The 15,660-nt window shown below is 46.4% G+C and overlaps 1 protein-coding gene across 1 annotated transcript in view; it reads left to right on the plus strand.

Annotated features, from left to right (window-relative positions):
• DUSP10 (dual specificity phosphatase 10) overlaps window positions 1–6,542 on the plus strand; it is a 28,384-nt gene extending 21,842 nt beyond the window's left edge. The window contains exons 3-4 of the mRNA XM_082049058.1: window positions 906–1,283; window positions 4,249–6,542. Coding sequence (XP_081905184.1) covers window positions 906–1,283; window positions 4,249–4,514 — 644 coding nt within the window. The 3' untranslated portion in view covers window positions 4,515–6,542. The remainder of the gene's footprint in view (window positions 1–905; window positions 1,284–4,248) is intronic.
• Window positions 6,543–15,660: the final 9,118 nt, after the last annotated feature.

Here is a 15,660-nt window from a genome sequence, read left to right on the forward strand (position 1 = left end):
AGGTGGGGAGCCTGGGGCTGATGTAATTGCCGAATGAGGTGTAGAAAGAAGGTCTGCTTTTCTTGCTCCAGTTCTGTGTAGCCGCCCTCCTGAGGGAAGGGAAAAAAAAAGGGGGGGTGGAAATGCTGCTTGAAAAAGTCAGCAAAATGTGCAATAGAGCCAGGGGAGGCACAAGCCAAAATAAATTGCTTCTCTCTCCCCCTTGGAACCATTTCCCAATCCATATTAATGTCCTAAAAATAACTCTTGCTAGATATTTTCAGGCAACCTGGGGCAGAAAAAGAACTGTTTGCCACATGTTATGTGAGCACCTTGCTTGCTGTTAGGTTACAAGGAGCGGTTTTCTTTTGGCCGCACAAATGCGTATGTACCGATGCCCAGAGCAATGCCCCTGCGTTGGGGGAGTTGGGTGGGGGATGCCCTTGGGGGCTGCCCCCGGTGTGCAGATCTGCTGTGAACAGGTAAAGCTGAAAGACTGTCCCATCTGGCTCACCGCTCTGTTCTGGTGTGCTGCGAGCCTGTTTGCTTGTAGTTTTGGCAATGTTTTCCTTCTTGGAAAAATGCCTTTTGTCTATTTTTTTTTTTTCCTCCTCTCTGCCTTCTCCCATGGGCTCGTAGGTGAGGCAGCCCCTGCACGCTGACGTTGCTCAGAGACATGTTTGTGAGCCTGTTTCTTGGCACCATCAGCCTTGTGGAGGGGAAGGCAAAGTGTGCCATCGATTCATGCCACCCTTGCTGTTGGTGGCTGTGCCCAGCATCAGTCACTGTGATAGCTGTGGTGGTGGGGACAATAGAACCAGCTCCAGCCCTGGTGGCATCAGCATGTGCTGTGAAGAAAGGTAGGTCCAAAGCATCACTGACCTTGGGGCGTGTAACCAAAATATCTGCTTGGTCTCTCTTCCCAGGAGGACTCAGCGGTTTCAAGCAGAACCACGAAAACCTCTGTGATAACTCCCTCCAGCTGCAAGAGTGCCCAGAGGGGGGAGGAGGGGGCGGCGCGTCTGCTGTGCCCCCCACGCTACCTCAGTCCATCCCCACCACGCCGGACATTGAGAACGCTGAGCTCACCCCCATCCTGCCCTTCCTCTTCCTCGGAAACGAGCATGATGCTCAGGACTTGGAGAAAATGCAGAGGTTGAACATCGGCTACGTGATCAATGTGACCACCCACCTGCCCCTGTACCACTACGAGAAAGGCCTGTTCAACTACAAGCGGCTCCCGGCCACTGACAGCAACAAGCAGAATCTCAGGCAGTATTTTGAAGAGGCTTTTGAGTTCATTGGTAATTACCCTTGACTGGAAATACTGCTGTGTTTTTTTACCTGTTGTAAGAATCTGGAGTGAATTTTATGCTTTGCTAACTACCCTGAAGGCCATGTAAGGCCTTATTTACTTCTGTTCAGGTTGTCAGAAATGCTGAGCATCTCATGTTTCTACTTATTCTCATCTCTAGTGCATCCAGTTAAGTAGCCTGGCGGTACATTTTTCTCCATTGATAGTGGTGCTAGCCTCTAGGCCTTGAAATTCAGGAAACCCCACAAAACTGAGAGTGGTGTCACCCCTTCTTCCTGATTCTTTTGCATTCCTAGTCTCCACAGTGGCTTCCAGCCAACTTTTCATAGTAACTTTTTAATCATGGCTGAGTCTTTCCTAACTTAATTTCATGAGAAAACTGACAAACTTTCGCACTTCACTTGTTCTACTCTTAGACTTATAACTTCAGACTGCATGTGTGGATAAGTAGATAGTGATGAAAACTTGTATTAATAAGCCTCAAAACCCTGTAGGCTGTGTGAGAGTTGACCACAGACATGCAGCTCCATCTGGTGTTGGGGAGGCTGCAGAAGAAACAGCCCAGCAAGATTGCCCACGTTGCTCTGAAACTCTACAATCCACACAGCACAACCCTCAACTGTGTTTTAGGGTATATTCAGCTCTGTTTGGTCATTTAGTCTAGAGCCAGATGGCCTCTTTTGACAGGATACTGAAAGCTTTTTGAGGGCCTTCGTTTGCCTCTTTCTGGGCACAGCTCCCTGCTGTGCCTTTTGTAACCTGAGTATGTGTCCTGAGAGGTTTTCTGGAATATGCTGGAGGGGGGCACAAATGATGTATAATTCTTTTTCTCGTGCTGAGGCTGGGCTTGTCTCATTTCCAATACTCCAAGCTCAATAGTGGTGGATGAGACAATGGAGAGTTCTGTGCTGTGACACAGCCTAGGTGGACTTGTTGAAGTGGGCACAGAGCTGTCTTTCTCCCTACCCTCGAATGGTGTTTGTGGCCTTTGAGTTATGGTATGGGTATGTGGCTCCTCTGAACCCTAAGCCTGCTTGGGCTGGCTCTGTGGGGTTGCTCCTGGGCTTGAGAAGGACTGGGCAGCAGTTGTGGCCCTGGGGCCCAGGGCAGGAGGTCCAAACTCAGTGTATTCTTCCAAACATGTGTCTGTGCTGTCTGCCTGGGCAGGTTCTTGCTGTTTGGAAGGAGACAGCTCTTCAGCCTTGTCCATCTGTGTGTGGGTTGGCAAGAGCCATGCGACTTCCATGAAGGTGCATAGGCAAATCACTGCTTATGCTGCAGTTTGGATGGAGTGCAGCATGAAAGCTTGAGTGAGTCTTGCTGCTTCAAGCTCCTGCCAGAAGCCCTTGGGCTTGTCCTCTACGGTGTTGAGGACCAAAGGACCTCTACTTAAAACCAGTTTTTCCTTAGTGTTCCTAACCCAACCCCAACTGTACCAGTAGTGCTGTCAGCTCTGCAGACTGCTGATGAATGGCAAGGTGAATGCCCCTCTTTGAGGGCAAGGGAGAGGGAACCTCACTTTGATTCTTTGGGAGGAAAAGATGCATCAAGAAATCCAGTAAAACTTTAAACTTTGAGTTCATCAAGATGGAGAGATGCAGTAGGCTAAGATTACCTGAAGGAGCATCAGAGCTCTGAGGTCCCGTGGGACTGGGAGGGAGGTTTGTGCACCCAGCATCCCTGTGATCTGCAGGATTAGAACTCTCCAAACCACTAAAAGAGAGCATTTGGCTGATGACCTTACCAAGGGCAGAGAAAGCAGCCTTGCTCTGAAAAAGGTTTAGAAAGTGTTTCAAAGCCCATTTTACTTTCCTTTTTAGTAATTACAGCTTGAGGGTCTGTCTTTGTTTTTAATAAACAAATATTTCTCCATTGAGAGTTTCTTTTCCACAGCAAATTTAGCCAGCTGGGGAAGTAACTATTCAAAGCTTTCCCTTCCTCAGGGTAAACTTCAAATTGCATTTGAGATTTGGAAATGTTTGAACAGCAGATCGTTGGCCTATGTTTCTTTAAATATGTCTGGAAAAAAAAAAAACCACATGACCAAACCCAGGTTTAGGTAAGACTAGAGCCATAGGAAGTGGAATCATCAACATTTCTTCAGGAACGTGTGTCAAAATGAGTTAAGAGAGTTTCAGCTTTTCGAAATACTAACTGGCAAAAACGTCTAGAGGGAAGTTGGCTTCATTTCTGCTTTCACAATACAGGTTGAACATGTGGGGCAGGATGAACCATACTCTTGGTGGGGTTGGATTCATGCCAAAATCCACAAACTAAATTCGTGCTCCTCTTATGGATTAAAACAAAATAAATAGATTCAAGTGTCACCCCTTGAAAGCTTTATCTCCTGTTTTGAAAGCAAGTTGTGGGAGATGAGTATGGGTATGGTAGTGATTCTCTTCACTCTTGAGTCCTATTAGCACATAATTCCAAGGGCTCTGTCCTCCCTAAATCCTGACCAGGTTGCATCCCTCTAAGCGATGTAACTTGGTAGAGAACCTGTGTGTGCGTGTGACTGTGTATGTGTGTTGTCGTTTCCCTCCCTCCTCACATAGTCCTTTCCCCACCACTCCCAGCACGAAGCCCTGGAGGGGCAGCGCTCAGCAGAATGCGATGCTGTGCTCGATTCACCAAGAGGTGGGGATGGCAAATCCCTTTTTCACACCACTGAAGGTGACCAAGTCAAAGCACACAGAGCTTGATATGCAGCAAGTGAGGAGTCAGAATTTGAGGCCTCTTTGCTGGCACTGAAGTCTTGCTAAGGTATAAACTGGATCCAGCTCCTGCTTTTGTAGATGCACCACAGCAAAGTGCCCTGTTGAAGCTCATTTCAAGAGTAGCTTTGTAATCAAATAAAAGGACTTCTCACATTAAGTTATACTTCAGTGCACTGAGCTTTTTCTGTTTTACAAACTGGCAAAAATCTTACTTTCTTCTGTCTTTCTCATTTCCAGAGGAAGCTCATCAGTGTGGAAAAGGTCTCCTCATCCACTGCCAGGCCGGTGTCTCCCGATCTGCCACCATAGTTATCGCGTACTTAATGAAGCACACGCGCATGACCATGACGGATGCCTATAAATTTGTAAAAGGCAAACGACCAATTATTTCCCCTAACCTTAACTTTATGGGGCAGTTACTGGAGTTCGAAGAAGATCTAAACAACGGTGTCACGCCACGAATCCTCACACCAAAGCTGATCGGCGTAGAGACTGTCGTGTGACAGCGAAGCTGCGACAAGGTCGTCAATGAAGGGGTTAACCTATTCTTCACCTGATTAGGGGCAGTGACGGGTGGGTTGTGGGTTTTTCTTTTTAGCTTTCAAGGGGGGGTTTTGTGGCAAACTTTTTGTGAATAAGAACCTTTTTTTGTAAGGAAAGGTTTTTAAAAGAGATCCAAGAACTTTGCTGCGTTTGGGATGCTGTTGTGATTTCCTTCCCAGATGCCGGCAGAGCACGGAGGCGTCAGAGCAAAAGAAGTACTTTTTAAAATCAGAAGAAGAAGAGGAAGAAATATTGGGCTTTTTTTTTTTTTTCTTTTTCCCTCCTTTCCAGCTACTTGTAGAGTTTATGGCTAAGTAGTCTGTGCAGGTTCATAGACTGAAGAAACCCAATTTGAAGATGAAACACAAACAGCCAAAACAAAGCAGGAAGAAACCTCTGTGAAACATAAGGGCCTTCATTCTGCAAAGGCTTTGCGAAAGATAACCTAGCTAAACACTCACCAATGCAAAGGAAATTGGAGCAGCTTAAAAAGGCTGCGAGGCACTTTTCACACTCCTGACTCAAACTAGACAAGGGAAAAAAACAAAGTTTATTTGGCGTGTTTCATGTTCCAGTTCTATTTTTCTATTTTGGGGTGTAAGGTTTTAACAGTAAAGGACTTTGATCATTCTATGCCATATGCCTTCACTGGCTTCTTGTGCAATAATAATTTGGGGTTTGTTTTGAGTGTTCAAAGGAATTAGAGTTGGCTGCCCATTAATAATAAGATAATAGATTTTCAAGTCTAATAGTGCAATGGCAGCTGGCTTGGTTCAGAAAGGAGAAATGAGAGCAATTATTTCGTTCCTTTATATGATTTTTGATCCTGGTTACAGTGCCATAAACCTTGTTACATATGTATATCAGAATGTACAAAAATCGAGAACGAGCAAAGTTTTATTTAAAAATATTTTTCGCACAAAATATTGGTGTGTTTCAGTTGTCTATGTAAAAAAAAAATTAATTTGATTATAAAACAAAATCTTTTGGAAAACGTGTGTCCTTTTATTTCTTTAGCAATTTTCCATTTTCTTTCTGTGGGATGGGTTTTCATTCTGTTCTTTTGTTTTGTTTTGGGTTTTTTGTTGCAGTGTACATCTCCCTTTGACAAAACTGATCTCTCTTGTTTGGCATCTCCTCTTCAGTGTTTTGGTCCTGTCCTCTGCTGGTGGAACATGTTTTCTTTATTTTCTACTGTACTTTCGCATCCTTCAGTTTCTGTAAACGGATTTTTCTCCCCTGGAAGTACATCGGGTTTGAAGCTGTTCAGCTGAATTAGGACGGTTGGTGAGGGCTCTTTGGAACAGACATTTTATTTCTACAGCTCAATAGCCATTTGGAAAAATAAGAAATAAACATTCTCCACTGATTCCTTTTCATCTTCCTGCATTTATCTTATATTCTTTGTTACAAAATTGTCCGGTTTCTAGAAGTATGTTTGTCTTTCCTGTGCTTTTCCCTGGTTGCTCTATAGCCCACTCCTTTAGCAGCTCCGTGATCCCTGGGAATCCTCCTCCTGGGATTTTCCCCTATCTTGCCCATCTTTCCTTCATCTCTCTCCTTTTCCCAGCTGTGTCGGTGTTAAGTGTGGTGTGTATTGTAGGGCTGATGATTCTGCCTGACAGTGTCCCTTAGGTGGCTGACTTTTGCTTTATTTGTATTTATTATTATTTTTTTAATAATACGGTACAACCTGATCTCTTCTGAACTGTTACCAACTCTAAAGTTTATTTGTATGAGCCTAAAATGAGATTGAAAACAAATGTCATTTGCCGTGATTCTGTTGTGCAAACTGATACACGCCAGGAAGTCTGGTAGCAGCGAAGGTCTTTCCTAGATGGACTGAACCAAGTTTAAAACAGGACCTGTCGGAAAACTTACTGTATAATCACATTAGACATGTATATTTTTGTGGACATTTTACTTAAAATGTTGTTACTATACAGATATTTTCTTGAAACTTATCCCTTTATTAAATTATTTTTCTACTGGAATTGATTTTTTTTTTTTTCCTTCGATCAATATTGGTCCTTTTGCTGAGATGCCCCTGGCAGCGAGCGTTGCCCAGGCAGCACAACCTCCTGGACTGTGACCGCTCCTGGGGCCAAGGAGAGAGCGGCTGGAGAGAGAAGTCACTGTTTGCTGGCCGGGAGCCTTCGTGTTCCAGGAGGAAGGAGGTTTGTCAGCAGAGATGGTCTCCTTCCCTCTCCCCTTCCCTTGCCTTTGGACTCAGTCTCTTCCAGCTGTTCTCCATGGACTGCAGGTGCAGGTCATTTGATAGCTGGGAGGAGGTTAGAAAACCTCTTTGTTTCTTGCTAGAGAAGCAGTAGCAGGACTGGTTGGTCCTTGTGGGCTGTGTTTGTGGCTGTAAGCGCTGCATAATAGTGCTGATTCTCCACAGTGAAAATGGGTTATTTAGCAAGGGGACACAGCTCCCCTAAGAGTGAGGGGAAGGAGGACCAACAACAGGTCCTCCCTGTTTCTACTATTTTCTTGGTTCCTGTGCTGAATGGCCTGATGCGAATGTCTCCAATGGGAGGAAGAATCCACCACGCTGAAGTGACAGCATCCTCTCTGCTTCAGCCTCTGACTGCCTTGAATCAGGATCAAGTTTGTAGCCACGTAAGTTCTTGCGCTTGATTCTTATTTAAGCTTAATTAAGCTTGGGTCTTATTTAAGACCAGCCCCTGCAGTCCTGAGATGCTGTCAGCAGAGGATCCAATGCGTTTGCCTTGGTGAGGCTGAGCAGCGCTGTTGTGTGTGCAAATGTGGAGTTTGGAGGGTTCACTCGCCACTGCAGAAACCCATCAGCCTTTCTGTGCTCATCGTGGTGAGAAGCAGTGCCTGAATTTGGTCTTCAGTGTCAAGAACTTGGAGATGATGGGGCAGAGCAATGTGAGGTGCTGTGGGTAGCGGAGATGGGCTGGATCAAACTCCTGCTTTGTGCCAACCAGTTCCCTTGGAGGGGATGGGACTAGGCTGCGGGAGAGGAGCTCGGGAGGGTGATGTCCTGCTGAAGGCAGCGCTGGGGAATGGCAGCCTGGGAATCGCTTCACTGGAGGACAGGCTATGGAGAAACACTGATTATTGTTGTGGGGTTTTTTTTCAGGCAGAATTTATTGAAGGATAGACATAAAGATGTCAAGTGATCATCCACTGAGTTCAGGAAAGGTTCAGTTGGGGTTTGTATGAGTGTTACACCACCTGGGAGCTCTGCCTGTGAGCACATGTGTTGTACATTTCTCCCTTTCTGGTATCCAGTACGATGCGCTGCAAATATGTGTCTGCGTATCACTAGAAACCCTCTGTCTGAGCATCACATGCTCCTAGCCAGGAAAAAAAAACACCAACAAACCTCTCATTTTAGGAGGAAGTGAAGCTAAAGGGGTGGGGGCCACAGTTGCAAAGGAGTCGAAGCAGACACAAGTGTTGCTTTTCCACAGAAACCTCCAGAAGGGTTATTTCTGATTTTTGAGGTCAGAATTGAGGCTTGATAACCAATCCTCTGCTCTTACCGCTGGCTGCACCACACATCTAGTCTCTCCAAGGTGGGGCATAGTTAAATCAAAACAGAAATTGGGAAAATCATTCGATAGCCCTTGCACATACGGGCGTCAGCAAGGACAGGACCTGCTTTTCCCTGCTCTGCATCAGCATTGCACGCTTGTGTGTTAAAATAGGTATGCTGCTGGGAAATTGGTTACCTCATAACTTAATTTCTATTTCTCCCCTTCAGGAGCTTGGGGTAGACCCCTGAGTGCTTGTTTGTGAGACCATTGCCCTCGAGACCAGGATCTCGTGAGATCCAACTTTGAAAGCAAGGCAGGGTGCTCAGAGCAAGTGCTGCTCCTGGTTGTGAATTTACTTTCTCTCTACAAACTGGGAACTCTACCGAGTGGTGAACTGTCAGCATGTGAGGATGTCAAGACCTGCTATACTTCTGTGAAAGCTAAAACTGTTCATTTATGTTGCAAGCTATCTCACTTTTAAGGTTGGACTTCCAGAGCCAAGAGTTTAACTTCCTGTGCAAAGTATAATATCTCATATGCTTTGTTCTTCTGGGTCACACTGGGAACCAAACTGAATCCCCCTTTTTGTCTTGGCAGTCAATTTTCTGAGGCTTCCCATGATTTTACCTCTTCACAAATGTTCTAACATCCTTTGAGGAAAGATGAATCAAAGGTCCCTCTCCTGCCTCCTTGACAGATCCAGGCTAAGAGTGTTTCAAGATAAAGCAATCGTGTAGGAAGTGCATTGTTGCCTTATGGTCACAAGATCTGCCAAGGGCTGGTTGTAGAGAGGTGTGTTCCAAAGCACAAGCAGGAGCTGATGAGACTGAGACAGGAGCCACAAAGGGTGTGGGAAAGTGCTGAGTAGACTGGGAGTGTTTTGGCCTCAGGTCCTGCTTGACTGTGGTGAAGGCGGCTCCTGGTGTGTGCACTACCAGCAGCAGGTTCCCTCTGGGAGCTGAAGGTGCTGATTCAGTAGGGAGGACAAAAATAAAGCCTGCTATCTCTTGACTGAGTTAAGGAGGTGATCAAAGAGAGATAACAAGTGGTTGATGGCTAATTCATTAGCAGGTATCTGCTTTCCTGTGGCATGTTTGCCTGCTGCTCCTGGTGGTACCACAGAGGAGGTTACAGATGAGCAAGTTTGGAATGTTTTGAGCACAGCCTGACATCAGTAGCCAATAATTAGAGCCATGTTTTTTTTCCCCTAAACGTGCTGCTTCTGGCAGCAAAGGGAGGTGGCTGATGCCATGCCCTGTTCCCAGGAGCAATTCTGGTGCTGCCATCCCTGACATCCTCCCGCCGCAGGGTGCAATATCAATCTCTTTGCTCAACTGGGTGCTCCTTTTGCTGAGGGGTTTATTTCTTCTGCTATCTCCACTCCTTCTTTGGGCTCTTGTCCCAGTGGAGCATGAGAAAGAGGAGCAGACTCCTTTCTTAGAATCATAGAATCATTTTGTTTGGAAGAGGCCCTTAAGATCATCGAGTTCAACTATAGGCTAACTCTGGAACCAAAACGTGTCCCTAAGAAGGACAATGCTCCTTTCTTGTCTTGCTTTAGCTGTGTTCTCCATCTTTTCCATCCCTGTTATTCCTCAGACCAGAGGAAAGCAACTTAAAGCCAGTCATTTTCAAGGTGTTCTGCAGCAGAATGAATGTTTTCTGGAACCCTGGTGGGCTCCTGGTTTGATTTGAATATCATCCAGGCAGCATCTCTCCTAGAGAGACAAGAGCATGAGACCATCTCCTGCAGCAATTCCTGCTTGCAACTGCCTCGTTACTAGAGACAAGGGATGCTGTTGGGGAGAGAAAATTATGTATTAAAACCACCTGCTGAATATCATGTGGGTCTCTAGCTGGCCCTGCCCATGGTGGGGATGACTGTCAGGTGTGCAATGAGCTGTAACAGGACTCAGCGTGCAGCCAGAAATCTCATCAGTAACAGTCTGACTTAAATTCTCCACTGTGAGATGTGCATCTGTTTGGCATGCTCATGGGCTGTGATGTTTGTCAGATCGAGCACCGAGCCTGTGAGCTCCTGCCTCAAGGCTGGGTTCATCTAGAGCTTTATTAATATATAACCTAGAGCTTTATTCCTGGGAATAAGAACTGCTCTATCTGGGAAAGGGAGAGTTCAGTGCGGTATAGAAACACTTAAAAAATACCGAACATAAATCGAGGAGTAAAGTTAAAACATGTAACAAACTATTTCTGCTAGATAAAAGCACTAAACCAGAGGTTAAATGTCATTTCACTCATGCCTTGTCTTCACACTTCTGTACCTTAGCTTCTTTGGTTGTCTATATATAAGAGGTGACATTGGAGAGCATTGATTTATCACAAAGATTTATTTGTCATGGAGAGATGAAGGAGCTGTCTGTCACTTCGGGGTTTTGTATCAAGTTGCGCTTCTGGCAGGTGCCAGTGGAGCATTTAAAGAAGATCACATTGTAGAGCAGAGTAGTAAGTTGCTATAAGGATGGACAGAGGTTTGTCTGTGGTGCAGGGACTCTGAACAGAGAGCCACTGAATTAGTAAGATCTCTCTCTGATCCAGGACACATGCAGATAGAAAATGTCTATCCAGAGGTGCAGGCAGCAGCTTCCACGAGGGCAAGTTCTGGTCCTTTGTTAAAGTCCATGGGGGCAATGGAAGAGGATGCTGGTGTGAAAAGCTGTGAGATATTGGTAGCTGTGCTGAGGAGCTTGCCTGGAGCCATTTGTGTTTTATGAGGTCTGACAGTCCTGAATGAAGCTTTGCCCTGCTAGCATCCATCTGAAAGCTCTTTTCAAGGCATCCAGTTTGGATGCAGCACTGTGCATCTGCCTCACATTGCTTTGCTCTGCCTTGGAATACTCCAACACCCGAGACAAAACTTCTGCAGTTACTGATAGTATTAATAGTCTGTAGGGATTCGTTTCCAGTGGGAGCGAACAGGTGCCGAGGAGCACACTGACAGTTTGTGCTCCTTCCCCAAACCCTCCTGGGTTTTCAGCTGTGCTCCTTGAGTGGCTCCTTGAGCTGTGGTGGCCACCAGGTCATGGTGTGGAGTCCAGCTGTGCTTCAGCTGTTGATCCTGCTGGAGTGTGACTTATGGAGAAACCCTCTGGGCTTGGATCTTCTGGGTTTGGGTCTGTGACACTCAAGTGTGCTGGGTGGGATGTTGCTGCCAGGTGACTCGGCTGAGCTCCTGCCCATGCTGCACCAGTGAAAAATCTCAGAAAGCTTGAAATGAGAGCCCAATTTTTACTTTGAATTTTTGGTGCATACTGAGGATTTGGCGCACAGTCATGGATACGTAACCTTTGCCAGGGAATCTATGCAGATTGAATATTTGTAACTCTATAGAATCTGTTTGAGACAGTATATTTGCTATAAGACAGGATTGGGTTTCTTGGGGACTCCTCTGCCCTGAAGTATCACCTATGCTTGTAAAATAGAACTGTGGAAGCAGGAGGCAAGACCTCATCCTGTAGATGGCTGTTGTCCCTCCCATTTTGTAGCTGGGGCAGATGTCCATGGTCAGAGCTGAGTGAGGAATGGAGCCCAGGGGCTAGAACGCCTCATGTTTTACTAGTGTCACAAAACCATTTCTTAGAACTTCAGGTTGCTGATAAATGTGGAGATAAGCTATAGCTTCAGATGCTGAGACCCTTCTCCTTGGAGCTGGAGCAGATTAGGTCCTCATTGTGCCCAGCTGTCCTATATGCACTGAAAACGCCAGAACGATTTTAGCTTCAACAAAGTGACACTGAAGTCTTACTGGTGCCATTCACTAAACCCCGTTCTACTGCTGTATGGGCGTTAGCAAATGGTCCTTTGCAGCTTAACTGGAAGCGAAGAGCAATGCATATGTATGGCAGTTTATTGTCTTGTATTAAACAAAGCCATGATTACATGGTGACACAGAAGGGGCTGATAAGCCTTTTGAGTACTCAGCAGAGAAACGGCACCAAAATAGTTGTAGTGTTGTTTCTAATTGCAACGGATGAGCAGCCTGGCTCATTAATCCTCCCCATCAGCAGCACGTAGCCTGTCTGCACCAGAATAGCCCTGATCTCAGCAAACCTGCATCCAGCCCTGGCCTTCTCTTTTCGACGTATTTGGAAGAGAAAAGCTTCCAGCACAGCCCTGAGTGGACTCCTACTTGGCCAGGCTGCCGGATAGAGATGACCCAGGGCATAAGGGGCTTTGTGGCATTTTGGGAGACTACAGGGGTGTGCACGGATGTTTGTACAACCCCAGTTTTAGGCTGAGCGAGAGTGCTGCTTTGGCAGGTCCCACGGTGTAGGTGGCCATGCCGGTGAGCATTGAACCATTGCACCAGTGTCTCACCACTCGGGGGGTGGTAGGGCTGCTGCCTGTGCTGGTGACCATCATCTGCACAGCATAAGCACATGTGTGGTGGGAACCATGCTAACTGGCCCCACCCGCCCTGAACACAGCTGTCATGGCTTTACACCGCTGCAGCCTCAGCTTTGAAGCCAGAGGGTGCAATTCAGAGGGAGCTGTTGGCCCAAGGGCCTATGATAGCGTGCTTCTCTGTGGTCTTTGTCCCCTTTCTTCTTGGACACCTGCACAAAGATTTCTCAGAGGCTATAACGAGCACTGTTAACAAGCCAAGTCCATGTTTTCTTTTTCTTGCTGTCCTCAGTGACTTCAGCCTAAGATGTGTTTGCAGAAATTTTCTCTCTAGAGACTGTGTGAGCTACTCTTAAAAACTGAACCTGAGTCTTTAATAGCACTCAGTACTGTTGCAATCATCCTGAAATCCTCATAGCAGGAGCCTGGGGCCAGGTACTGCATGGATGAGAAAGCCAATGCTGGGGTCAGACAGTAATTTGGGAAACGTTCCTGCTTAGGGCAGAGGCTGCGCAGTGCATCATGAGATGCAGAGAGCTGCCTGCCTGGTGCTACAGGATGGAGGAAAGTCATGCAAAGACAGGACCTGTAGTGGCAGGGCAAGCACAGGTGTCATGATACCACTGTTTTGGCACCCATATGGTATGCAGGTCACTAAGTATTGTGCAGGCAGGAGATTTGTTTTTGGGACAGGCTAATGCCTATTGAAAGCTAGGAGTGTTTTCCCTATCTATTTTCTTCATTTTAATTGTGCATATCCCGTTGGCTTTGAAAACTGAACAGTTAGCAGCATTTAGCAGAGCCTGTTGTAATAGGACAAGGGTTAATGGTTTCAAGCTAAAAGAGGGGAGACTCAGACTATACATGAGGAAGAAATTTTTTACAGTGAGGGTGGTAAAATATTGGATCAGGTTGCCCAGAGAGGTGGTAGATGCCCCATCCCTGGGGACATTCCAAGCCATGCTGGACGGGGCTCTGAGCAACCTGATCTGGTTGAAGATGTCCCTGCTCATTGCAGGGGGATTCACAGAATCATAGAATGTCCTGAGCTGGAAGGGACCCACAAGGATTGAGTCCAACTCCTGTTGCTGCATACAACAACCCACAGCTCACACCATATGTTTGAGGGCGTTGTCCAGTCTCTTCTTGAACACTGTCAGGCTTGGGGCCGTGACACCTCCCTGGGGAGCCTGTTCCAGTGCTCCAGCACCCTCTGGGTGAAGAACCTTTTCCTAATGTCCAACCTGAACCTCCCCTGGCACATCTTCCTGCCATTTCCTCAGGTTCTGTCACTGGTTGCTAAAGAGAAGAGTTTGATGCCTGCCCCTCCTTCTGCCCTTGTGAGGAAGCTGTAGACAGTGATGAGGTCTCCTCTGAGTCTTCTTCAGGCTGAACAAACCAAACTCCTCATACGGCTTCCCCTCCAAACCCTTCACCAACTTCATAACCCTCTTCTGGGTACTCTCCAGTAGCTTTATATGCTTTTTATCCTGTGGTGCCCAGAACTGCACACAGGGCTCCAGGTGAGGCCGCATCAGTGCAGCGCAGAGCGGGACAATCACCTCCCTCACCCAGGTGGCAATGCTTGGGTTTAACTAGATGGCCATTGAAGGTTCCTTCCAACCAAACTATTCTATTATTCTGTGATGTTACAGCACACCCCCATGTGCTAGGAAAGTCTCAGCTGAATGCCGGCAGTCAGCTGCACCAGCTTGATTGGTACCAGCCTGGTTCAAGATGGGCTTCTGCAGAGCTGAGCGCTTTCCCACTCGCCATCTTGCAAAGAGCTGCTTCTTACAAGCTGTTCAATCCAGGGTCTGCTGGACCTAATGTCCATCCCAGCTGAATTCCTAGGATGACTGGGCTGGATATGGGTAGATAAACCACTGGGGAATTCAGTAAATAAACTCCCGCTACCTTTGCCTTGCTTTTGCTAGGATGACCACACATTGTACATGAGGAAGCAGAGGAACCATGACTTAGTGCAATCTGTCAGAGTAAGGGTCATGTGTGGAGAAACTGGGCAAAAGGATTTCTGGATCATCCTAAGATCCCAAGGAAATATACTAGAGAATTTTTCCTTCTTTAATCTCTCCTATGTTTCTATCTGCCAGACACCTTCAGTAGCACTCCAGCCACATGGTCTACATGTATATCATAATGACATTTTGCCTATTAAAATTCTAATTTCTACTTTCTTTTTATCCTTAAGATGAAAAAATGTCAGGCTTTTAATCACTGGAGGTTGGAAAAGGCATGGCCCCATTGCTGAAAAGTGCCATGTGTGGGAGGCATTAAGAAGCAGAGATTAGCACACACAAGGAAAACTGGGCACAGAAGTGAGAATCCCTCCTCACCTGAGTCTAAGGACAATGCTGGATCTCTGCTGAGTGCTGGGGAATTACGAACACTTAATGCTGGCACTCAGAAGCTAGACCTCTTGAGATGACCTGCTGACCAGGGAAAGAAATGGGTCTTGGGAGCTGGGATGGAGCAAAACAATTTTGCTTCATGTATTTCTTTCTAATATCATTGGCCTGGTTCAGAGAGATAGAAACAGTGACCCAGGTAGAAAGGGAGTTTCTACATGGCCAAAAGTCCACCTTAGTGCCCACTCTGGGCAGTAGGGAGAGCTGGGTTGAGATAGGATGCCTGCAGAAGGCAATGGAGACATTGTGTGCCAATACAAGGGTCTGAGATCCTCCTGAAGCCTTCAGCTTCCCAGGAGGACCTGGGGCTAGCTCCGTCCTGGTGGGTGAGAGCCAGTTGGGTCCAATGGGTGTCCTAAAGCTGGAAAAGAAGTCTGGACACCCAGCCTGTTGGGAGCTTTGCCCACCTGCGAACCATATTGGCTTCTCTGCAAGCCTTTCACTGTGAAGGTTAAATTCCGTTGCCTCACAGAGGAGACTTGGGCACTTTGTCATCACCCTGCTGGCTCTTGTCATGGTTTCCTTGCACTTATCATGAGAAGGCTCAGGTTTCAGTTCCTCATAACTTTGCTGAACTTGAGCTATTTGGGGCTAAAATTTTCCATGCTGGGTGGGTGTCAAGGCTAAGCATCCCGTTGTGCTCTTCTGAAGCTGATTTACTCTATTTCCATTGCGTTTTTAGGTAATTCTCTTTTAACTTGAACTGGTGAGAATTTTTGGAATAAGACATTTTGATTTTATTCATTAGGAAGATGAAAATAATTTAATTTTAGTTAGGAAAATTATTGATTTCGTTAACATCAAAG

This window comes from Streptopelia decaocto, assembly GCF_964273445.1.
Source record: "Streptopelia decaocto genome assembly, chromosome: 3".
Classification (NCBI taxonomy): domain Eukaryota; kingdom Metazoa; phylum Chordata; class Aves; order Columbiformes; family Columbidae; genus Streptopelia; species Streptopelia decaocto.